At 32.2% G+C, this 25,621-nt stretch overlaps 2 protein-coding genes across 2 annotated transcripts in view; one reads left to right on the forward strand and one right to left on the reverse strand.

The window, feature by feature from the left end:
• Positions 1–1,569: 1,569 nt before the first annotated feature.
• LOC132547522 (phosphopantothenoylcysteine decarboxylase-like) lies at positions 1,570–5,217 on the reverse strand. Its single transcript, XM_060211276.1, has 5 exons — positions 4,909–5,217; positions 4,634–4,729; positions 3,585–3,713; positions 3,298–3,466; positions 1,570–2,237 (listed from the first exon to the last, which is right to left on the reverse strand). Exons 1-5 carry the CDS (start codon positions 5,089–5,091, stop codon positions 2,158–2,160), a joined length of 657 nt encoding a protein of 218 aa, XP_060067259.1. The 5' UTR covers positions 5,092–5,217; the 3' UTR covers positions 1,570–2,157.
• Positions 5,218–5,902: 685 nt separating this feature from the next.
• Positions 5,903–25,621, forward strand: part of LOC132547506 (NBAS subunit of NRZ tethering complex-like) — a 50,756-nt gene continuing 31,037 nt past the window's right edge. Inside the window, exons 1-21 of the mRNA XM_060211262.1 lie at positions 5,903–5,939; positions 8,448–8,511; positions 9,158–9,200; positions 10,856–10,936; positions 11,341–11,388; positions 11,865–12,042; positions 12,863–12,951; positions 13,241–13,532; positions 14,157–14,225; positions 14,641–14,769; positions 15,394–15,457; positions 15,894–15,943; positions 17,089–17,232; positions 18,422–18,591; positions 19,215–19,284; positions 19,767–19,892; positions 20,538–20,689; positions 21,375–21,512; positions 22,348–22,426; positions 23,931–24,035; positions 24,755–24,819. Of these exons, the coding sequence (XP_060067245.1) occupies positions 8,481–8,511; positions 9,158–9,200; positions 10,856–10,936; positions 11,341–11,388; positions 11,865–12,042; positions 12,863–12,951; positions 13,241–13,532; positions 14,157–14,225; positions 14,641–14,769; positions 15,394–15,457; positions 15,894–15,943; positions 17,089–17,232; positions 18,422–18,591; positions 19,215–19,284; positions 19,767–19,892; positions 20,538–20,689; positions 21,375–21,512; positions 22,348–22,426; positions 23,931–24,035; positions 24,755–24,819 (2,123 nt within the window). The 5' untranslated portion in view covers positions 5,903–5,939; positions 8,448–8,480. The remainder of the gene's footprint in view (positions 5,940–8,447; positions 8,512–9,157; positions 9,201–10,855; positions 10,937–11,340; positions 11,389–11,864; positions 12,043–12,862; positions 12,952–13,240; positions 13,533–14,156; positions 14,226–14,640; positions 14,770–15,393; positions 15,458–15,893; positions 15,944–17,088; positions 17,233–18,421; positions 18,592–19,214; positions 19,285–19,766; positions 19,893–20,537; positions 20,690–21,374; positions 21,513–22,347; positions 22,427–23,930; positions 24,036–24,754; positions 24,820–25,621) is intronic.

A 25,621-nucleotide genomic window follows, 5' to 3' on the forward strand; every position in this document is an offset into this window, starting at 1 on the left:
ACAGAGGACAGACTATGAACATAGGGCAATTTGAATACCTGTCATCTGATGATGACGTGCCAAAAAGATGGCATTATTGGAAGAGTTGAGTTTGGTAACTTTCATCTTCATACCAAACATCATATCATTTTCCTTAAATCTGTACAGAGTGCGTATATGAAATAGCAACACTCCGGGCCTATGTCTTTTGATTATCAAAATATGTTGCTGGAAGATGTGACATGACCTTTGTTTCTAGAATGTGGATTAAGGTCATTTATTTGATCCAACTATAAAGTTTTTCATTTCAGCATAGAGCTTGGAAGTTGCTTAAAGACCCCTGTGACTTAGAAAGTACATAAAAAATAACTTTTAAACAAATTTGGCACACTTTCACCTCAGCATACTACAAGCCTAATATATGTACCGGTATATGGTAGGCAGCCTCTTCGTCATCGAGATAAAGTCAATGAAAGTTGATAACTCGTCTGACCCCTGTGACCTTGAAAGCAAGTCAAGCCAGGTAATTTGTGTGAACAAACATGGAAAGTCTTCATCCAACATGCTTCTAGCCCAATATCATAACCCTGAGTCTCTTGGTTTTTATGAAGTTATGAGATTTCATCAAATTTGACCCCTTGTGACCAAAGCAACTCAAGATCATTAATTTGAACACATCCAGTAGGACATCTTCTCGGTGGCTACTGTTTCAATATCATGACCCTTGGCCTCTTGGTTATTGCGAAGTTGTTTAAAGCTTTTAACACATTTGATTTTTGTGACCTTCAAGGTGGATCAAGTTCATTTATATGAATATGTTTGGTAGTCATTCATCCCAGCATGATTCAGGCACAATAATGGAAATGTCATGAACCTCTCGGCTATTGCACTATTGAAAACATGAAGAGAAGAGTCACTGAACTAATACCAGGCATAGAAGACCTGTCATACCAATAGAGAGTTGAGGTACTGCAGCTCAAATCATTGGCTTACAGACACAACAGTGGAGATTTTATAAAATTCTGACAGGAAAATATGATCCTGAATTGTCAAAATTCATGTCACAAAAGAAGAACAACACTGTTACAAGAGGTTAGGAACTGAACAAGGATAGGATGTGCTGAAACATGAGGAATTTTGTAACAGAAATGTTGACATCTGGAACAGATTATATCATGTAGAACTGTTAAATATTTTGAGTCTTACCAGAATCATCACCAGATAGACCAAAATATACTCAATAATTATACAGAACCAGTAACATAATCCATTCCTTGTCATGCTAGACTTACTCCTTTTAGTGAATGGCCTTTTGCTTATTGAAAAGATGTCAATGATATTTTAACACAAAATTGATAATAACAGGTGGATGGATGGCAGACTCTTCACCATGGCATAAGTTAACAAAAGCTGAAAAAAATCCAGATTATTTAGAGCTCAAATTTATTTATCATTTATCAAATCAACTTCACAAAACAACTATTCAAAGTAAAAATTATATCGTAACTACTATAAGTCATAAATTACACAAATGTGAAAATATAATAACAAATGGTTAAAAGAAATTGGTTGAAAATTACAAGTGGTGAAATAAAGTTCAATGACATTACAAAAAAAATAAAAATAAAAAAAAAATCCCTGAAAATCAAAAACAGCCAAAACATATTAAAGTAGTTTGTTAAATGGAAATGTTTAAAATTACAAATGTATTTTTCAACACTGCAGTTGGCATTGATTGGCCCTGATCCTGTACTCCAAAAATAAATATTGTAAATAATACCCTTTTACATGCAAAGACAGATTACTAACAATGACCAGTTTCATACATTCAAAGTAGACATTTTAACATATTCCACACTAGTTGTGTAGATAAATATACTGTCTATATAACTTACGATGTACATGATGTAATAAAATTATCACTTCTTGGCAAATTAGCACAACAATGACTTAGTGCATCCACAGTAATTGTTATATAAACACTGTATGAAGTGGACACATTCCATTGACTGCATACAAAATACACAAAAATTATTAGAACAATAGTTATTTTGGTCAGCAAAAATTCCTAATGTTAATTAAGTTGCTACAATTCCACATTGAGCGAGTTGAATTATTTCCAACAGACAAAAAACCTGTCTTAGCACTGTGTGTGTGGTCAGTTGATCATGTGATAAATCATGTCACAGACGATTTGGAATTCAATGTCTCAATCACTTGTGATACAATTGTTGACACCTCTGCCATTGCCCCATATCCTGTGAGATTAAAGAAACATTTGTATGTATTACAATATGATAATGATAATCTTCATTTTATGTTTTCAAAATTGTGAAATAAATATTCTCATTTTATGCATGTAACTTCTAACAGTTGTCCTGGATTTCAATGTGATTGTGGTGTTCTACATTTTCTTCACATAACAAAATGTATATTTTGCACATAGACGCTACTTTTTGATAACAAGAGGTAAAATGGTTCTGCACCACTCACCTCTTATTCAATGTTTTTCACAAATATAGTAATACATTTATATATCTCATGTTATTGACTTTTCAAGTCCAAATCAAATTTATCTAATCCAACCTCAGAGGCTGGAATACCCAGATAAAAGTGATTATTTTTTTTTAACTTTTGTTAAACTCAGCTTCATCCTTCCAACATAATATCATGATTCTATGACTTTTGTTTAAGAGAGCGTTTGAATGTTTTAACAAGTTTGTCTTCCTATGACCACTTATATGACTGAAGGTCATTTCTTTTCAAAGCTTTGTCCCGCTTCATCCAAGGAACCTACCAGACAAGTATCATGATTATGGGCCTTTTCAGCAATTAGTATAAATTATTGCTTGAATATTATAAAAAAAAAAGCATAAAATAGAATTATTAATAATATCAAAAATTACCCATGTGTTCTACAAGATGGTTCAAGTTAATTTCTCATCAAACACTAGGAATTCACCTGCAGGTACATTTAACTTTGAGGTAAATATTATGATTCAAGGCATTTTGGAAAATCATGACAATAGAATGTTGTTTAAGTGTAAAAATAATAAACCTGACTTCTGTGGCCTTTGTATATGTATACATTACATATTTGGTAAGGAAGCACTGTATTAAGTTTGAGCTAAATTGGCCGAAGTGAACTCAAGTTATCGCAAAAAACCTTTTTTGCTGACATTGCCGCCGGCATAGTAATACCCATGTGTCGCCTTTGGCACTAAAATAATTTTCAGGATAGTAATACATGTCCTACTGATATATCAGGTACTTTTTTTAGCTAATAGTGCATGATCTATATGCCAATAATTGTATTACCTGTGTCTCCACATGCAAGAGTCTTTTTAATACAAGGTATCTCTTTATAGCCAAAGTTTCTCAGCTCAGAAGTATGCTTGGCACTTAGTGGGTGGTTCCACATGTGTGTATTCATGGCTGGCGCAAACAAAAGTGGGCGCTGCAAGTCCCAGGCTCTAACAGTACATGTCTAAAAGAAAAAGACTACAATTTTGTAATCATATCTAATGTAAAGTCAATTCAGTGGAAATGATTTCCTTACTTAAACTATGGTATTATAATTGTCTTGATTCTGATGGTCGACTTACCAATAAATTGTCACAGATTCCTCCTGCAATCTTGGCTAATGTGTTTGCATCTAACGGTGCTATCACCATCAGATCAGCCCAACGTCTTAACTCTATGTGTAATATAGGGTCCCTCATTGTCTTCCAGGCCTACAAAAATACATTTGTCTGTAAGATTCACCTTACTTAAATTTTCAAATCATATGTCTTGAAATACAAGAGATTTACAAGTCTAAAATCTTGATTTCCTATAAAAAAAAGATTGTACAAAAGACACACAATGGAGTAATATATTTTAATAAAACTTTAAAGTTAGATAAAGTAGAGCCAATACAATAAATCAAACTAAATCATGCAGCTGTTTCATCCTTCTAAGACTTGTCAGTGATGCTAAGGGCCTAAATTTTGAAGCCTAGGAGGTGACTGAGGAAAATTCCAAGTGATCAAAAGAAAAGTAAAAATGTAAATGGGGATGTCAATAAGTCAATAAATTTTGTAATTTTCATACAACTGATAATTTAAGTACATCATCATGTGTACATTTTGAACTGTGCCACTAATCAAATGAATTAATATGTTGTATGAAGGTTACAGCAACCCTCAGGGACCATGGTCAGTAAATGATTCTTTTATGTAGGTATTTTAACATAAAATATACATGAAAAATCAATATTCTTATTCACTACAAATTTCCTGTTAGTTATTTATGAACTAGCAATAATAAATGCAGGCTTTCTTATTCTATTACTTTTTTTTCATTTTACCTTTCAGCAGACTGGAAAGAATAAAAAAGACTAACATTGTTTCATTTCACATGTATTGAAGACATGCTTACAAAGAGAGAAAATAATTTCTCACATGCCAGGATACGTATACCTGCTCACATGCAGCCATCTCCCTCCCCACCTCTACTTTTTCAGAAAAAAAAGAAAAAGAAAAAAGGAAGAACTGAAGGGTGGGAAATCTAAATACTCTGTTTAAATTTCTTTTCCCCCTTTTTTTTTTGTTTTATCTGAACTGGATTGCTATTTCATTTAGAGTAAGCTGTTATAGACATCTCTTCTCAATACCTGCCACTCATCAGCATCCCGGAGAACTGGAACCTGGAGACAAGTGTGGTCAAAGAAATGAAGGGCATTTTCAGTGGTCACTACCTTGATTTCCAACTGAAAAAAAAATGTGTTCGTTTGTGCATATATATTTCAACTAATTAATAAATAAACACTAAATATAAACATATGTATGTGAATATCTATTGCACACACTTTGTAGATAAACAACGAATGAAGTGCAATTTAAAAAATTCAAATACAGGTAGAATGGTTCTGACACCGTGTACATGTACCTGGTCATCTATATTCATCAACTCTTGCACCAGTATTGGAACTTTGACAGATGCCACACTTCCAGTACATCCAATCAGAACGTTCCGTGTTTGTCGTGTTCCCGATATTGAATCATCCATCTCAGGAACATGCTCAGTATAAATATCTCTTTCCATTTCAGAAACTGTTGACTGATTCATCATGTAAAACGCATATGACCAATGTTTGAATTTGACCCCTGTATAGTATAAGTAAATTGAAAGTAGACAATTCTGTTGTAAAGCAGATATATAGACTATAATTATTGTCTTAATTAATGGTCATTATTGAAATTATCAAATATGTATAATATGCATATATTTGGAATCGTCAATATAAGAGAAAAGGTCATGTCCAGTGTAATAAACACGGAGGCTGATGGGTTTAAGCCGACTTTACAGTAACGTCGTTATCGGCACACACTGGAGTAAACCGTTGGTGTTACAAGAGGGAAAGCTAAAGACAAGATATTTGCACGGATCTATTTTAATCTCTCATTTATAACAACTTTCAATGATATATTACTTACAAATAACACTACCATCAAGTATATTCAAGTACAGTATATAAAAGAACTTTAAGTTATCTTAACGTTTTGGCCAAAGAAGGTAACTGAAGTGATTATATTGCCTTCATTATATTTCACAATGTAACAATGGAAATCAATATGAAAAACAATTACTTCAATATAAATCTATTTTTAATTTCTCATAAATGATGACTGTGTAACGGTAATAAAATTAAAATAAGAAACGTTTCATATTTTGCTTCAAGATGATAGAGATATTTAACGTTTGGTTTAATTCCAGGCAAATTTATCCTATTATTACTACACTTGGTATTATTTCAGAAGGATTTCCGAATTAGCACTGAAGCAAATGATAAATGCCGAAGAGTCCCAAGTCGGGTTAAGACGATGGAGTCGAATGATGACGACGTGGGATCCAGCGAAGACAATATTCTATACGATTTCACCATTCAAGCAGAATGGCAGCAGGAGCCAGAAGTGTTTGTTAGTGTCTTAGTCATTTAAATGTATCACATGTTTCAAAACTTAAAGAGAATCTGTTGTAACATTGATCATCAACATCGGTGTAGCCCACTTCCTTCAACTTTTCGATAACTTTATCTTTTCATTTTGTAAATATGTTTATAAAGGATATATAAAAATGCTCCAAATAACGTACATATCCAAACGTTAAATTGTTCTAATTTGAGAAAAATCACGATATATTTACAAGTATAATGCTGTCATTGATATGGTGAAAATGGACTCAGAAATACAATTGTAGCTTTCTCTTCATTTCGACCCCGTAGGCCTGTGAGCAATGAAAAATACTCCAGTGCCTCGTAATCGAACAAGCCATTTTTTCTATTTATATTGGAGTAAATTAGATATTACATATCCAAGTTTCTGTATTTAGGTTGCATTAAAATATGCTGTTCTTGATAAGCCATTTGATCATAAATGTACAATACTGATATAGAAATAAGTTTTGTGGTACCTTCAAGTGACCACTGCAAGAAGGACATGTCTATTTTTTTGGCATGTGATTCAGCCATCATGCATTATTTGGATAGCATTATGTACTTAAGAAGTATAAATTATATGGACCTAAAGTCCTTATATTGGATAAATACTTTCGAGTTTTGTTCATTAGCCCATTCACAGCCCTTGCAAATATTGAAATATTGCTTGTGCAAATACATGATAGAATGATTTTCTCCTGGGGTTTAGGATGCAATGATTAAGAGACTTACATATTATTACTTCTCTGATTATGTCTGTTTTGGATTATACTTCATTACAACACACTAGAAAATGTATAAGCATTACATATCACAGCCGCAATAGATATATACAAAAACATTCAGGCTCAGTATAACTGACTGACATGTTGAACTTTGTACACAAGGTTATTGAAATATCTGGTGTAGGTCTCATACCTAGCAAATAAAATCACTTATGATAGAAACACTATCTTTTTGTCAGTTAGATATTGGATTTTTTTTCAATTTTATAAAAACTTATATCTTCACTGCCATGATGATATGAAACCAACAAATATCCCCTATGTGCATAAATTCTGTATTCTTGAACGCATATACTTCAAGGTTACAAGAGACTCTTCAGGTTTGCAAATGTAAACATTATCTGTAGGATGTTTTGGACCATGGTAAGATAATTATAGAAATGCTTTCTTCATTAAAAATAAATAATACATTAAGATTTAAAACAAGGATGTTTTTTCAACTTATTAATATTGTTTTTTACTTGTCCATTCAATGATAAAATTATATTCATTTCATTTTTTTTAAAAAGGTAGGATTTTCATGAGTATTTTTTCAGTGCCGTTTGAAGAGTTATTAGGTCTATCAGATTTATTTGGCAATATGGTTTTAATTTACATTAAAAATCTAGTAGTTTTTGGAAGTTTGTGATTATTCAACATCTAAAGATCAAACAGCCAGTTTTTTTCAAACATTTATGATTATAAACAGATAGCTGTACATTGGAGATAAATAATTTTGTTTCATTTCTTAATTGTTTGAAGAAATCAAACTTTAATATGAGATCATTACATTGTCAGGCTGTGATGATGACCTTGATTCAAAGTGTAAATTAACTTCAGAGTATACAGATTAACATTTGAAATAGAAAATTCAGTGATCACAATCCTTAATATAATACAACAATTATGGAAATGAACATTGACAAGTGGTCAGTTAAATTTTATTTGAAATACTGCAAGATTTGGGCTGAAAAACGGGTCAACTGGCAGCTTGGGCACAATAGCTCCATTTAAGGGTTTAGTTGTAGGGGTTATTCATTAGAGTTTGTGTCTGCTTCTGTTGAATAAACCTTCTCCAGTTTAGAGCAAAATGTGCAGCTGCAATAAATTTCAAAAAAGTAATTGTTATTGTTTACAATCCTAATTTGAAATTAAAATGATGATAACAACATGATTATATGATATAAATTCCAAATATTTCTATTTTTTTTAAAGGTTAACATATCATATTTAATATTGAATGGTACTATATGATCAGATCAGGTAGTATGTATGAACTTTTGGAGACATGAGACATTCAGATGGTAATCATGTCCTCTTGTAAGTGTCAATTTATCTAAGAATTTGATAAATGTAGTTGCATGAAGAAGTTAGAAATTGAAAACTGAATCACTATTCATGTCACATTTAAAGCAGAGAAATATATTGCATACATTTTATTTACACTAAAATCATTGATTTTTGTGTGTTTGTGATGGATAGGGGAGTTATTTAGTCAAGTGTTTAAAAAAAAAATATTGAAAATTGAGTCTCACAAAAATATATGATTTAACAGTAAATGTGATTAATATTTGACTTGTCTCAGCTCCTCTGCAAAAATATGTATAAAACAACAATTCTACAGAAATGTATGGTAATCTTATCATGATTTGATGGAAATCACACTGATTATATGAATATTAAATAGATAAACAGGATGCTACATTTTGTAATTTTTGAAATTGCAGACCAAAGGCCCCAAAGACAAAAGCCAGCTGTCTATGCTTGGAAGGGTCTCATCTGCAACTCAAAGTAAGTAGTCATGCTACTTTCAATGTCACCTTGCTGGTTACAGATTTTAAGGAGTCAGATCAGTCTACCTCTCTCTGTTTGTTACATGTATGTGTCTCAAAAAGTTTACTTCAAAATAGTTTTTAAACTGTCGCTGGATGGAATTTATTATTGTATGACTTTGTTCATCTGGCGTAAGTTTTATTTGTTTTGAAATCTCCATTCAAAGTGTTAAACTACCAATCTCTTTCAAAACTTGATAGGCATTTTCACCTTGCCATTCCTAAACAGTATTTTGATTTGACTGTTTTATGACTTTTTTTTCTTTTTTATTTTGCTAACATTTTTATAATGTTCAGAGCTTACTTCTCTCTCAGTTTTAACCAAAATATTTAAAACTTTACTATAAAAAAGAATCATATAGCACTGAGGTTTTAAAGAGTTATTGCCCTTTGTTCTTTTAAATTTTGCCTGGAAATCCTGTTCCTCCCTTGTCAAAAAATTTCTTTCAAACTTGCTAAACCTATATCATAAATTCATGTATTGACAAATAAATGTATGTATGTAATAAAAATGAAAAATAAATTGATTATGTTTTATTATCATTTCTGTCGGACAGCTGTATATTTTAATTGGCTGAACAATGTATGATTGTGTTGTTTTTCAGGAAGCCTTTGGACATCATTGAGAATTGTTGGTGTACCCATGCAGTAAGTAATCTAATAAGTTTCAGTTGAGACTACTGATTGTCTTGTTTGTCAATAATGGGATGGCTCAGATGTCTCATGAAATAATGATAGCTGTATTAACCCAGGGCTCATGATGTCAGTCGCCATCAGTGTAAATGGCGAAAATGAAAACTGTGGTGATTGAAAAATTGTATATGCAAAATTGCCAAAATACACTTATTTCAATGCTCCAATGACTAAAATAGCAATTTCTGGGCATGTCAAGCCTTATCAACCCAGACACCTTAACACTGACTTCATTATGTACATAAAGGGGTGTAATTTTCTCATTTCCTGCTCTCTCCTCAGGCTCATATCACAGGTGAGGGGCCATGGGGTGCCTAAGTATTTGTCTGCACTCTCAGACAATCACTGTACACATTCTTATTCTTAGTTAATAATCATTATTCTGTGATTATAATTTGGGACCATTACTTCAAAGACAAGCACTGTTTATAGCTGCCATTAATTTACGGTGTACTTACATCAGTATGATCTCTGTTTTAATAAAAAATATAGGCAGTTGGACCGCCGTTGTTACAGGGAAATACACATACTTTGCATAATTTTAAAAAATTGGAAATTGGTATCAAAATGCGGATTTTCAGCATAGATCAGTAAAAAAAGTAACATTAACTCATCAAATAATAAATCATTTCTTTAGCTGTGAAAAAAGTTTTTTTTTTCTTTTTTTTTTTTTTTTTTTGGGTTGTTTTATTGATTATTATTTTTTTTCCCTTCATTAAGCTGAAATAATTCTTTGAAAATATTAAAAGCTGTCAATAAATTATTGGACTTTATTTCTATCTATCGATATTCACTTACGGATTATTTATCCGTTTATTTTTATGGAAGCTTAAATAATTGTTTACAAAAATTGATTGTTGAACAAATATTTCCATATCTTTACAACTTCAGATTAAACTACTTAACCAAAAAAAAAAAACCCCATGAAAATAACACATGTTGATTAAGCTGTCCTATATCAATTATTACTTATTGTACCAAATGGGTAGGGATGAAGGTATGCAGAATCAACTGACATTTCTGTTGCACGAAACCATTACCAGTTTTCAAAAAATAAAGATTTTGGCGAATCAAAATTTAAAGCCAGAGCTAGCCCTGTTAACCTATATGTTAATAAGGAAATATAGCCAGATTTATTGAAGGTGAGCTGAAACAGGGAATGGTCAAGTTTTGATATAAAATATTAAATAATGAGACACATGTATAAAATATTCTCTACATCCAGGTTGCAAAATTTAAATTTATGAAAACAATATTTGGTCATTTTGAAAGTAGGTCACTAAAATTTTTACCACGGAAAGTTACCAGTTATACATTGCAGTATGTCAAATGCAATTCAGATTTCCATCAGAGTTCTTTTGTCAATGTCCAATGGTAGATCAGGCTTCATTGTATTAATTAGTGGTAGCACAGCGTATAGGTCCTGATTCTCATGTCAAGCACAAAGAACACTTCGAAAGGTGATATATGGATTGCTCAAGTCCTGTACATTTGTACAATTATTTAAGAAAATATGATTTAGGTGGAATAGGTTAAAAGATCCATTATAAGAGTACACTAATCTGATGATATGTTTTGCTTTGTTTAACATCTATTTTGTCTAATTGTAGAAGTGCCAGTCCATGTTCTTTACCAGCAGGATTACTTAAACTCATAAACAGTGAGATAAATTGGCACATTGCTGTTGGAAGGTACTTTCTTTGTATGTGTATGTGGAGAGTGTATTCTTAAATGTGCTTTATACAGGAATAATGTTATCATTGTATTTTCATAAAATTTATACTTTAATTGTTGTAAAGATAAAACAGCGTTATTTATTTTTAAGAAATGATGATGTTATGATTACTGTTGATAATAATGTTTTATTTTGTTCTGTAGCCTCTTTGTTTTGAGAAACTCAATCTCAATATTTGGATATGTGTCTGTATTTATTTCACTGTATGACACATATAATACAAAAATTCATCAGAAGAATTACAAAAAAGGAAGATTTCATCGAAAGTGAAGAAGAAATGAAAAACAAATATTCTAGAAGAGGATCTTGTGAAAAAAACTTTCAGAAAACAAAATGCTGATGATTTCATTTACATTTCAGGAATGCTGAGGTTGTGGCTATCCTTCAGGACCAATGTGTAGAAATAAGGTATAGATGAATGTCATGCATGGATATGTAGATGTTTCATAGAACAGGCCTCCATGGAAAGATTTGAGAATAATAAGATTATATCATTTACAATAGGGGAAAAAAAGAATAGTGTTATAAACTTGTCTCACTATATTTCTGAAGAGATCTCAAAAGAATTTTTTTCTCTGTAAGCATGCTTTGTTTTCAATGTGTTGAGTAATGAAAGTGATTGTCCTACATGACACCAAAATGATGCTAATAGATTGTTGAAACTTCAAAAAAAAATAATATTTTTTTAAAAATTATGACACTGAAAAAGGAACTGTTAAAAGTTTTTTTTCACAACCGAAAACCCAAGCATATTTGATTTTGGTGACTTTATAAATGATGCTGTACATGGTTTCAGTAAAATTCTTGACGTAGTGAGAATATCATCAAAAAGCTAAAAATATAACCTGCATCATCCTGTATTGGTATTTGCCTTGGCTCCACAGGTCAAGCAATAATGCTTATGAGACAGTAGTAGGTCGTGGTGTTGTGCAGCGGGATCCATACCCTCAGTGGCGCTGTGTAGCTTGGAGTGCAGACAACACCATGGTGGCCTGTTCTCAGAGTGATGGCACTGTGGATGTGTTTGATATGCTAGGGGCTCGGTTGTTTACCATTCAAGGGGTATGTTTAATGTATACAGATTATAAGATCAGTTGATATTAATTCAGAAATAAAACTTTTTTTGTGTAGTATTATTCCCTTTCTCATTCTGTAAGTATTTGCCTCAAATTATCAAATTATATTAGTTTTGGAGGATTGTCTCATGTTTGCCTTTTGGTGTATGCCTATGAAGTAAGATTATCGATTTTTAAATTGTCTTTGATGTTGTTTATTTATAGCATAACAGACTGGAAAATATTTTTACTAATTTAATAATTTAAGATTGATGTTCTTTTTTATTTTTTCTTTCACTTCTACAATCATATAATCATAGAACTCTATATTTTCATGGGAGCACAGTTTTCTTGGTTTTTTTTTTCTTTTTTTTTTTTAAATACTACTATTAACACTGATTTTGTGGATAAACAATGCTCAATAAAACTAGATATTTTTGTGGATATATGAACTTGTCAATTAAGAGTTCCAATGAAATCAGTAATTAAATTGATTTCCTTTGAATGTTTTAAAAGATGTTCTCAGAAATATCAGTTTCTGATATAAACAGCAGTGCATTAAGGTTCTTTTGCTCAAAAGTAGAGAACATAACTACATATTATACAAGCATTCTTCTTGAAATGTCACTTATATTTATTTTGTATTCTTTTCTGTTTGACAAGTAAAGTTTCGTCTTGTATACTATGAACAAGGGTTTGTTTTATATAAACTCTGTCCTGTCTTCTGTCACTCAGTTGATTAAGAGTGGGGAAACTTACGCAGCAGTGTAAATGATACAGGGAAGATGTAACAGAAAATGTTTTAATGACACTATATCTACTTGTAGCAGGCACCCAATGAAAATGGACAACCATTGGAGCTGAGTTGTGCAGTGGCAGGCATGCTTTTCACTGACACCATTCCCAATCCACCATGGTAATTTTAGATCTATTTTCAAATTTGACATTTTAGATTTGATTTTTGAAAATAAGATTAAAATTAGTAATTGGTAATTCACAAAATTTCAATTGTAGTTATGTAAGATTTAAGATTTTGCCAACACTTTTGAAGAAATGTAACAAAAGCTGTTGCTCTCAGCTCTAAGTCTTAAAAATAGTATTTTCAACATTACATCAAAGAGCAAAATTATATTTTTTCATGGAAGAAGTGATGAGTTGCTCAGATTTGCCATTCTTATTTTTTATGATAAATTGATCATTTGTAGGCATGCAGAACTTCTGGTAGTGAACTATCATGGAAGTTTACACAAGTATTGGGTTGGGCGTGATGAAGGATATGAGGCTCAGCACAGCTTTTTGTTTAATCAGCAGTATCCACTTGGTATAAGCTGTGTGGAATACCACTCAGGAGCTCAGCTCCTCCTTGTAGGTGGAGTGGGTTGTGATGACACCCAGTCTCCCTCCCAAGCCCGACAGGAGGGACTTACAGCCTGGAGAATCCTCTCTGGTCCTCCCCACTACAAACTGGTGACAGATTACAAGGAAGATCTGCATCAGGTATTTCATACTGTGAAAAAAATAATTACAGGATACCTCCTTGTTCAAAAGAATTTGTGTCAAACTCTATTTAATGGTTACCTAGCATTGTTCATTAAAACTACTACCACCTTAACAAAACATAGTCTCTTTGTCAATTTAGTTATTGTGTAAAAATTTAGTTTTAATGACAGGGATATGTCAATGGCCTAAAGTCATCCACTTAGATTTTAATGGCCTTGAGTCTGTCGTGTGATTTTATGGCCTTGAGTCAGTCATGTGATTTTAGTGGCCTTTAGTCATCCACTTAGATTTTAATGACATTGAGTCAGTCGTGTGATTTTAATGGCCTTGAGTCAGTCATGTGATTTTAATGGCCTTGAGTCATTCACTTAGATTTTATAAGCCTTGAGTCAGTCATGTGATTTTAATTACCTTGAGTCAGTCATGCAATTTTAATGACCTTTAGTCATTCACTTAGATTTATTAGCCTTGAGTTAGTCATTTGATTTTCCTGACCTGAAGTCATCCATAAACAAATTTAGATTCCGAGAGATTGACATAATGTGTATCAGATATAAAGAGATGTAAAACAAAAAGATAACAAGAAGGCAACTTTATACCAAGAACATTTGTTGTTTTCAGTCAAAGCAAGGAAGGTCATTTTTTGGGAAGTTTAAATCCAAACTACGACTGAGCAGCAGTGAAAACCAGGTGAGATTAAGTTATAAAAGATTTCTATGAAAGAAACACTTGCATCCCTAAAATATATATTATGAATCTGCTTTCATGATAACTGTTTCTTTCAATAAAACTAGCTGATGTAGTCCTATACCTTTCTTGACAACAACCTCCAGTATATATGTATGTAAGGAAAATGAAATCGTGGGAGAAAAATGATCAGTCATCTCTGTTTGATGTAGACAGACTTATCTTGAATCTCTCTTTGATTATATAAAGGTTGAGCACTCTGATTTTTTACATTAAAGAATGACCTTTGGGTTAAGAGATCTCCATATCACACAGATTGATGATGTTTGTCTCATAGATATGCTTACTTCATTGTCTGCCACTACCAGACATATTACTCTTAACATACATGTATTACCTACCTCAATTTTGTTTACAGGATGGCGTTTATAAGATGTGTCTCTCTCCGGACACAAAAACGCTTGCAACAATTCACCAGTCAGGAAATCTAACTTTGTGGCATATTCCATCACTTAAACAGTATAGACAATGGACTCATGATGAACAGGTGGGAATCAGTTAAATTTCTAGTCTGACATCTAGTATATTTCTAATTGTTTGAAGCTTGAAAATTCATTATTGCACCTGCAAATCTTTATATTTTATCTCTGTCACTCCATGGAATTTGGAATAACTTGAAACTTAAGGCATGGAATGATATTTCAGAAACTTGCATAATACGTACTGGAAATTGCAAATAAATTTTTATTTACCATGGAGACTTAAATTTAGGAAAAAACTCCTTATAGACTTAGTGATATTTTCATTTTTATTGGAATTGATAATATTTCTGTTATTGACAAATTTTGCTTTGTATCATTTTTCCTGCTATTACAAAGTGTATGACATTACGGGAAATACACTGCTTAAATTGAAACTACCATATGCTTACTTCTTTAGTAGTCAATAACTTCTTCAGTTTAGTGTTCAGTGAATTTAAAAGATATTCTTGATATAATTGAACTTTAGCCCTGCTTATCCTTTAAACTTTGTATGGAAATTGGGTCTTGCACTCCACTTCACAGAGTTTTCGCCCCATGTTTATCTTGATACCAAAATTTTGAGGAAATCCAATGATTACTTGCAGTCTTCTGTTTTACCTTATTTTGAATTTGTGATCTTCCTTTTTCAGCCTTTTAGTGATGAATACAGCCCAGATTTTACAGAAAACCCACAGAAGAGGAAGATATTAAAAGGTGATTTCATCTGAATAACTAGACATGATAACTGGTTAATCAATTTCCTTGTGTAAATACCTAGAAATGTGTAATAAGTTACCAACTTTAAAATTGTATATTCTGCCACCTGTTCAGCAGATCACCTACAAGTTCTGGTTTGCGATGATCCAAGTTGAATTTTATATGTTCGAAAAACATTATATATGTACATCTATTTGAATTACAGATTTTTAAACATTTTACTGTTGGATGCCTACTGTAAAACAATACAGTCACTTTTCATGTCATTTTTATTTCAATTTTTTAAAAAAGAAAAAAAAATCAGAAATTAAAATGTAATTAAGAAAAAAAAAATATGTAAAAAAAGAAAAAAAATCCTCTAATAATCAAATTTGAAAGTTAAAATTTATGCTTAAATCAATGTTGATTTTAAAATAATTTTTCAACTCAACAGATTTGGTGTCCTGTAAGAATTTGATTGATGTTAACTGGTGGAATAATGAGGTAAGCTATATGTTTGACCTTGCCCTATCTGGTATTGACTCATTAATTTAGACCAAGGTTGGTAGTATAGTGAATATTAATACATATATCAGACAAATTACTTAATCAGTTTTTTAGGCTTGTCCAGAGATGGCTGGGCTGTTACAATGTTGTCAAATGTCAATATAACATTCATACCACTACGTCTCCAGCTGAGACCTTGTCAAAGTTAAACGAGACTTGATACAAGAAATTTGATTTAAAATTGTTTACGTGGAAATATTAAACATTTGCTCTGTAGAGCTATTTTTACAACAAACAAAGTTAAAGAAAGGAAACATAATATAAAAGTCACATATACCAGATATATTTCTGTGCTCTTAGCTGTTAACTGTCAATATAACCTTGATACCACTTTGTTTCAAGATGTAAACCGCGTCCAGAGGTATCGCAGCTTTTTCAGTTTCTTCAGGTGTCAGTATATACTTAATACCACTTTGTTTCAGGCTGTGACCTTGTCTAGAGGTAGCAGATACACCATAATTCTTTGTCCATAATAGTCAACATAACCCTGATATCACTATGGTACAGGCTGTTACCTCGCCCAGAGGTATCGCAGCTTTTTCAGTTTCTTGAAGTGTCAGTATATACTTAATACCACTTTGTTTCAGGCTGTGACCTTGTCTAGAGGTAGCAGATACACCATAATTCTTTGTCCATAATAGTCAACATAACCCTGATATCACTATGGTACAGGCTGTTACCTCGCCCAGAGGTATCGCAGCTTTTTCAGTTTCTTGAAGTGTCAGTATATACTTAATACCACTTTGTTTCAGGCTGTGACCTTGTCTAGAGGTAGCAGATACACCATAATTCTTTGTCCATAATAGTCAACATAACCCTGATATCACTATGGTACAGGCTGTTACCTCGCCCAGAGGTATCGCAGCTTTTTCAGTTTCTTGAAGTGTCAGTATATACTTAATACCACTTTGTTTCAGGCTGTGACCTTGTCTAGAGGTAGCAGATACACCATAATTCTTTGTCCATAATAGTCAACATAACCCTGATATCACTATGGTACAGGCTGTTACCTCGCCCAGAGGTATCGCAGCTTTTTCAGTTTCTTGAAGTGTCAGTATATACTTAATACCACTTTGTTTCAGGCTATGACCTTGTCCAGAGGTACTGGAGCTGTTACTGTGTCCTCAGCTTCTACATTGAAAAACCTTTTAGGTACATCTCCAGAGTGGTTTGAGCCGTCCTCAAGGGTATCAGCAGTGCATGATGGTGGATTCCTAGGATTAGAAGTAAGTAAAGTTTCCATGATGAAGCTGATGATACCCCCTACACTGTAAGCATTTTATGTGGGGTTCAGTTTTCTTTTTTCAAAAAAGTCTTCATTCGTGGACACTGTGTTATAGATAAATATACCTCAAAATTTCTGCATATACTAATTTTAACTATTCATGGATATATGAATTTGTCGATTTGAGTACTCACAAAATAAATGTAAATAAATCCTCCTCAAACATTCCTGGTTTTACAGTACTGTCTTCTATTTGGTTTAATTTTTGTAGCATATAATACATTATTGATAATCAAGTTTATCTAAACTGCCATCTTGATATCAGGATATTTAACCTGATATTTGATAAAACCTGCTGTATCCCATCAATTACAGGTCCTTATTTATAACAAGGTACAAAATTGTGTTGTGTCAATTAAGAGACTGCTTCTCTCAGTCAGCTGGCAAGCAGTCTGTTTACCTTTATTAGGAATCTCTGTGAAGCAAGTGTCACGATTCAGCAATCATTTCTGTCTCAATTATTTTAATACAAGCGTGACTCTCTATAATAATAGATTGTTCTTTTTCAAATTTCAATTTTATAATTTAAATACTAGACCAAAGGAAACACTGTTAGTAATGTTATAAAATTTGATATCTCACTGTATGTGAAGGAATTTTCCTTTTATGGTATCCTAGAACATTACCAAAATGTTTCATGAGATATTCTAGAATTTTGGGAATGCTACCCATTATGGAAAAAGGGGAATTTTTGGTCTATTTTGAGGAAAAGTGGAGTTTCAGAAAGCCCTTTTAGTCAGAATTCAATAGAAGAATAGAGTAGAAATATATGACATACATAAAGATTACATAAAAAATATGACGATGTTGAGATTAAATTGATATTTCTTTTTCATGATGGCATGATTTGAAAATGTTTAAAGTAAAATATATTAATTGACTCTGTTTGAGAGAAAGTTTTCATTTTGGGGAAACTTCCACATGTTTTATGTTCAGAGATGACAACAGATCATTTGTGGAATACTAACCTTTTCTGATAGTCAAATTGTCAAGATTAATCCCTGTGTAATGGAAATTAAATTACACAAGGTCTTATTGAATTTGCTATTTCATAAGCTATAAACACAAAGCATGGTCAATGAGCAATATGCTAGAAAAATTCTTATGAAACTCTGTAAATGTTGATACAGGTAGAGAACAAGTTCCGACAGAAACGTCGTCTGATGAATGAGGAGGATGCAGAAAATGATGACAGTGACGAGGAAGAGGATTCCAGATGGGTTACAGCTTTTTTAAGTAAAAATGTTCTGTCCTACTTTCGTGATATTGAACGGTTCCAGCCTCCCAGGAAACGTCCCAAGTAAGAAGCTATGAAATCTTATATTGTGGGTACAGAATGGATTGTTGTATAAAATAAACTTGGAAAAAAAAATATATATGAAATATGATGGACAGGAACTAAAATGTATGGTTGATTTTAATGATGAAGATAAAGGTTTATTTTCAATTTTATTTACTACTGCCAGGTACTGTTCACTCAGTATTATAGTACAAAGGCATGCACCTCAGTAAGAATCTGCCAACCTCATTATGTTCCTTCTCAAAGATCATAGTTGATCCCTCTGTTTTTGTCAAAGATGAAATCTGATCGATGTCTTATATTTAATTTTTTGACAAGGAAGATATGTTTTCAACAATTAAATTTACTTCTTTACCTGTTTTGTTAATTAGGACAGCAACTGAAAAGTTAATTAATCAGGTTTCACATTCTGCATTGAATTTGATTTCAAATCATTAGTGAATGTAGGAGTGATATAAGTATGTAAACTTTGTTAGAACCACTGACAGTTGAAAACTAGTCCTTTGTGGAAGAATGAGATATTTTGTAATATTCTGATCTAAAAGATCAGATATAAAGATTAAGAGGTTACATAGACCTGAAGGGAACTAACACTTATTGATTGATGTTGTTTTGTACTTGAGGATGGTGAACAGAACCTACAGATTGGTATGTCTGAAGTCTACCACTCCTGAAGAACTCTATACCAGAAAGGTAAGTCTTTGTTTCACAATTTTTCCACTCCTGAGTAACTGTATACCAAAAGTAAGATTTGATCTTAAGTTAGAAAGTTAAGTCTTTGTTTCACAAGTTTTCAACTCCTGAGGAACTGTAACTTAAAAAGTGAGTTTTTCTCTTAGACTTACCAAACCTAACAAACTGTACATAAAAAGGTAAATTTTTGTTTCAAATTTTCTTCTTCTGTTCTGAAGAACTGTAAAAACTAAAAATGAGTTTTATCTCAAATTTACCCACACCTGAGGAACTGTGTACAAGAAGGGTAAGTTTTTGTCTAAAATTGCCAAAATTCCTTAAGAAATTTATATCAGAAAGGTGAGTGTTTATCTTTGTCTCAAATCTGCCACTCATGAAATTGAAAGGAAAAAAAACAAAATGTGTTACTGGCTTTCCTTTGCTAATTATTTGAAACAAATTTGAACATCTAAGTGATACTGTAAATTCTGTTTTATCGACAGATTGAGCTGGAGGAGTATGGTGAGGCATTAGGTCTTGCTAGGGCGTACAACCTTGACTCGGACAAGGTTTATCAGCGACAGTGGAGAAAGTCAGAGGTGTCTAAGGCTTCCATTCAAGACTATTTGGTAAGTACTCTCTAATGATAGTTTCCCTGTGGCATATTTGTTGCCAGGGAAATGTAAATCTATTGGTGATATTTTTGTAATCAAAATTTAGCTGATACAGGAAAAGTAGTATAACCATTGGTAATTACCGTATTTTACCACAAATAAGCCCCCCCCCCCCTCCTCCGAAGGGGTGGGGGCTTATTTGCGGGCAATCCCCCTGTTCACGAGATGTATGAGTGTCCGCCATCTTGGATTTTTCATCATAAGGAATGATAACTTGGCCTATCTGTCATCAAAAATAACCCAAAGACAAAAATAGGATCAATAATTTTCAAGGTTTCAATTTTCTTTGGCAAAAGTGCACAGGAATAGATTCAAGTACTGCTGACTTTTAAAATTTGTTGGCATAATAATAGATAGTCCACCGCACCACCACTGTTTCACTGCTAGATAGATCATAGTCAGTATATAAGATAAAGCTTATCTTTTTGAGAAACCAGATTTGATATTTAGAACAATGTACAAAAACTCTGAAATATATCTTATAGTGTGTCATTGTGTCATTTGGGGAATATATGTTTTTCTTAGTGAGTGTATACTTTTTGTAGGGGACAACATCTCTGTTAGGACTGAATTTGACTTTTAAATATGAATCTATTTCAGAGTAAGATCAAAAAGAGAGGTTGGGTCCTCCATGAATGTCTGGAGAGAATGCCTGAAAATATTGATGCTATGAAGGAATTGCTGGAGTTTGGTTTACGAGGAACAGATCTCCAGGCTCTCATTGCAATAGGCAAGGGAGAAGATGGAGGGCGGTAAGTAGGGAATGTGAACAGTACAGTAGATATGCTGTCAGATGTGGAGATAATCAACAAGTGGTTAAGGCATCTGACTGTCTTTTTCACTTTCCTACTGGGCCCCAGGTTAGAGGCCTACGTGGGGCAGTCGTTAGGTACTGGTTTTTCTCCGGAACTCTGGCTTTCCTCCACCACTGAAACCCGGCATGTTTTATAGGATGTAAAGCAACAAAAAACAAAAAAATAAACTGATTGTATTATGTACTGGAGACAACTTAGGGTTACACAACAGAAGGTGTGCCAAGATGTATGACAAGGCATATACTGTATACTGGGAAATTTTCACCTCTGTTTAATTATTTCTCTCTTTGTCCATAACAAGAATGGCAAATTTAAGATGGGGAAAAATTGATTACTCTTTTTATGTAACATTTTATGTAATCCTCCAAGAGCGAAATGAACATGAGGTGAATTCATGTATAATCATTATGGTACAAGTGCAAAAATATCCCAATACATAGTACCATAATCTTTTTCATTTCAAATGTTGTAAATTAAGATTAATTGAAATCTTGTACTTTACTATTAGAATTATAACCCATTTTTTGTACTTTACCGTTTTGTTTGAGACATACTGATTGTATGTAAATTGTTCACAAAATGTAGATACTAAATATAGCATGCCTCATGACATTTTGTATAGGTTCATCCTGTGTGACCCAGAAGAAGGACTGTATGCAGATATGTCTTTGGATGAGTTTGATCCTGAAACAGAACATATTAGGGAAGAAATGAAAGAGAAAAGGAGGATGGAATTAATGGAACAAGTTGATTTTTCAAAGTTAGTTGAACTTACTACAGTTATACAATTCAATTTTAAACTGCTTTCAAATTAGTTGAAGTCAATATACCATATTCTACCTATTTACCCCTATAAGCACACCCCACCTTTATTTAGGGAAAGAGGATTGGTGCACCTGTTTTTACATTTTTTCCACAGAGATTTCAAGTGGAGACTTATCTCTGTGTATTGTTTTATTTAGTGCACAGTGTGCTAATTAAGTTAAATACAGTAATATATAATGTCAAATTACATGTTTTCAGTCGTTGTATGAATTTGATTTAAGACAGAAAATTGTGTAATTTTTTCTATTTTATGCAGGGTCTAATATTGTATGTCTTTTATTTCCTATATATTCAAATGCAGACAGTTTAGAGATTCAAGTCCCTGTATGCCATATATAATTGCAAATATCATGACTAGTAACAAATTTGGATAAGCTCCTAGGCCTACAATAATGAGTTCCATCAACCACGTGGTAAATGGTAGAGATAGTTTCATGAAAATAGCAGCATTGTCTTTGTTCATGGTTACTCTTTATCCTCGAATTTATATGTTCATGAAATGATAACAGATAAAAATTGAATGGATAAAAGTACTAGTGGATTTTGTGTGGAATATTTATTCATGAAATCATTAAGACAAGTACCAACAATTATGTAAATTTTTCTAAAACCACAAAATTTGAGTCTGATGAAATACATTTAATTTATTCTAAAGTACACACATATATATCTGTTATCACAAAACAAGTCCTGTTCATTATGAAATTTAATTTGTGATCTGTCAATCAGAAAGAAACCTTTATAGCATATTTTATATTTTTGTCTTTTAGTTTAAACTTGGAGCAGAAAGAGTTGTGTAGAGTTCGTTTCAAGCTTCTTCAGTACCTAGATCGGTTGAGAACGTATGAGGTAAGAAAATAATCAACATCTGCTCGTAAATAGACTGTCAATGTAAACTTTCATTTATCAAATGGTAGCTTTGTTATTCAGTGAATATACCCATGTGTCATAATGTCACATGTGCAACATATAAATCGTTTATTGTGACATCACTTTAGATAACGAAACAACGTCACATCCACTGGTGACATTGTGATGTAACAGTGAGGACCATAGATAGAGGACATGACTTAAGGTTTGGTGTAGAAAAGTCCATTTTTCATGTGATAAAAAGGATTTGCTTCCATTTGATGTATAATAATACAGTCAAACTTTGATATTTCAAAGTTCAAGAGACTACCAAAAATACTTTGATACATCGAGACTTCGAATCATGTGTGATGGGTTGTATCTATGTTTTCATGTTCATGGCCCTATATAGTTAATGACACAATATTTCTACTTTAACAAACACAACAAATACTAAAACACAAGATTAAATGAAAAGATGCATTTTCATCTTTACACAAAACATTTTCATTCATGAAGAAAAACATAACTTTAGATAAAAATCAATGTGAAATCGATCTTTCATGTTACACAGTATATGTATTTTACAGGTAAATTTTTAATGAAACGATGCGCAGCATTAAAGTGGTCTTTATGTGTTACAGTAATTATTTTAAGACTGATATATAAATGTTATAGGCACAAATGAATTTGAAAGAGAGTAAAATTAATATCATAATGTATTCTATCCAGAAACGGCAGCACTAACATCACACATCTTCGTCTGTAGAAATTACAAGAGTGTTTGCCGATGTTCTGAAATCATCATACAAGTGATAGGATATTCTACGATTGTTTTCAAAATTCCGTAAATTAGACCAAACTAAATGTCATCACCACAATGGTGGCGGTGAACATCACACAACGTCCCATTACCTTTTATTAAAGATCATGGCTTGTAAGTTAGCAATTAAATTTAAATCTGTGTTAAGTCGTTAATTAACCCAGTAAAACAGAAATAATTATAGTGGATTATCGTTATCCCATTGAAAGGCAACTCCCATCATTGAAATGTGTAAGATTTTGCTGCAGGACAAAAATACCTGTACAGTACAGGTCAGTTTTTTGGTTTGAATCATGAGGTGTCAATGACGATGTTATCATAGCTTACAATCCAAGAAAAAACTTTGATACATCAAAAAGTTTGATTTATAAAACTTCATTTCATAAGGGGTTACATTAGTAGTAATATATAGGAATAAAATTTTGGACCGAACAAAAACTTTCATACATCAAGATATTTGAATTATCTATTATTTAAGGTTGCCGAATGCTCCTTAAAATAAAAAGTGTGATGACTTGTTTCAGAAATTCACATATCATTGGAAACTCATTAACTATTCATTTAATTTTAACCCTTATTTGATATTGGTGAACTTTAGATAATTTTGTCAATAACTAGTAAGTATTTAAAGTTGTATATCTGAAGACAATTTCAGTGGCTATTTCTTTTTGTCTATAACAGCTCATACTTGGAGGAGAAGCAGCTGCAGTCTCCAGGTTCAATGATAAATTTTTTGAGAAATTTCGTTCTCAAAATATTGTTGAAGCAGCAGTGAATTATGCACAGGTAAGGCTTTTGTAACAATTAAAAAATCCATAGTGTTTTAACATATAGTGAAACCCTTGTCGGCCCATCCTGATGTGTCCTATACTGTCTCATTCTGGGTCAATGACATATCTTGAGAAAGTCACAAAAGATTTGGTTCATATTTTTCCCTCAGTATCATAACATCAAGTTCTATACCTCATCAAATTAAAATGGACATCTGTCAAAAAAAAAAAAATCATATATATGTATTTATATGCAAGACAGTGGGGGGGGGACATTCTTGTCTTATTGGAATTTTCTAGTTTAATGCAAATATCAGTATATGAATGCTCAAAGAAATGATGAAAGCAGTATTCATGAAATATTTCTAAAATTGAAACTTCTTGCATATGGTCAAGTTATACATTTTTGTTGATAAAAAATTAATGGTTTTCCAAAAATATACGTTTTTGTTGGTTCTTGATTTTACGGTTATATCTTGCTTACTAAATCCACTAGTACTAAACGTATGTAAACTTTTATTGTGTATCATTTCATGGACATATAAATTCAAAGTTTTAGAGTAACCACTCCTTCAATTAAATTAAATACCTCCCCCACCCCAATATTAATGATATTACAGTGTCTGGTTGAAAGAAAAGCTGTATACCGTTATATAACATCATAAGTAAATCAGATATTTTAGTTTACCTGGTGTACCTGCTTAGATTTCCATTCTAACTTTTGTTCTCTTATAGCATGGTGACTGGAAAGCACTGGAACACCTGTTCACCTATCACGGCGAGACCCTGAAACCTCACAGGTAAACTCATAAACTCTTAATTTTGTCTATCTTACAGCTAATTATGAAACAAGTTCTCTCATAATTGAAATAGTAATAATCACTTGTGTCAGCCCAGATTCAGTTCAGTTCAGTTTATTTACTTTAAACCTTACGGTTTATCAGTACAGTGCAAGATGGAAGTAGGCATCTTGTGTGGGAGAAAACAGCAGTAACAGAGGTAACAACAAAAGAGAAACCCATACCTTTTAACATCCAATCTAGGAAATGCATTACTATTGGGCCGCTGGATCATCCTCAAATATTTGACAGACATGAAATTTTCCCTTTTTTCCTTTCTCCAATATTAGTGATGTGGGTGACTAGAATTATTATTAGAGATGTTTATTTTATATGTAACTAGTAATTAAATATTACATCAATGACATTATTTCATAATTAGTTTATTGTAAATTTCTAAATGTTTTGTCTGAAATAATTCCTGCACAGTAATATAGTTTATTGTGTACTTGATTGTTAAATTAATATAAAATGTTGAGTTGTTTGGTAAATAAATTTAAAAGTCTTTCATCATAAACTAATTCTCTATCTGTTGTAGAACTGTACAGAGTTAAATATGTATTATGTATTAATATTACTACAATGAATACAACAGTTCTCTTTATAGATTTATTTTATCTTAGCTTATACACCATATCAATGTTAATAACTAAATTTTACATACAGTGTGTTAGTCACAACATGGAAGGACAAAGAAAAAATTGACATGTTTCTAGTTTTAACTCTCAACTAGATTTTACAGTATCTATCAGGCAGATATTTT

This window comes from Ylistrum balloti, unplaced genomic scaffold (assembly GCF_031769215.1).
Source record: "Ylistrum balloti isolate Yb309-2 unplaced genomic scaffold, AGI_CSIRO_Ybal_v1 Utg369958, whole genome shotgun sequence".
NCBI classification, from domain to species: Eukaryota; Metazoa; Mollusca; class Bivalvia; order Pectinida; family Pectinidae; genus Ylistrum; species Ylistrum balloti.

Bases quoted from the DNA above. Each gene is read 5' to 3' on its own strand.
- LOC132547522 (XM_060211276.1), bottom strand. From the start codon at position 5,091: ATGATGAATCAGTCAACAGTTTCTGAAATGGAAAGAGATATTTATACT. The intron at 4,730-4,908 runs GTACATGTACAC...TTTTTTTTTCAG, and splicing joins TGATGAATATAGATGACCAG to TTGGAAATCAAGGTAGTGAC. The intron at 2,238-3,297 runs GTAATACAATTA...TTAATCTCACAG, and splicing joins TCTTGCATGTGGAGACACAG to GATATGGGGCAATGGCAGAG.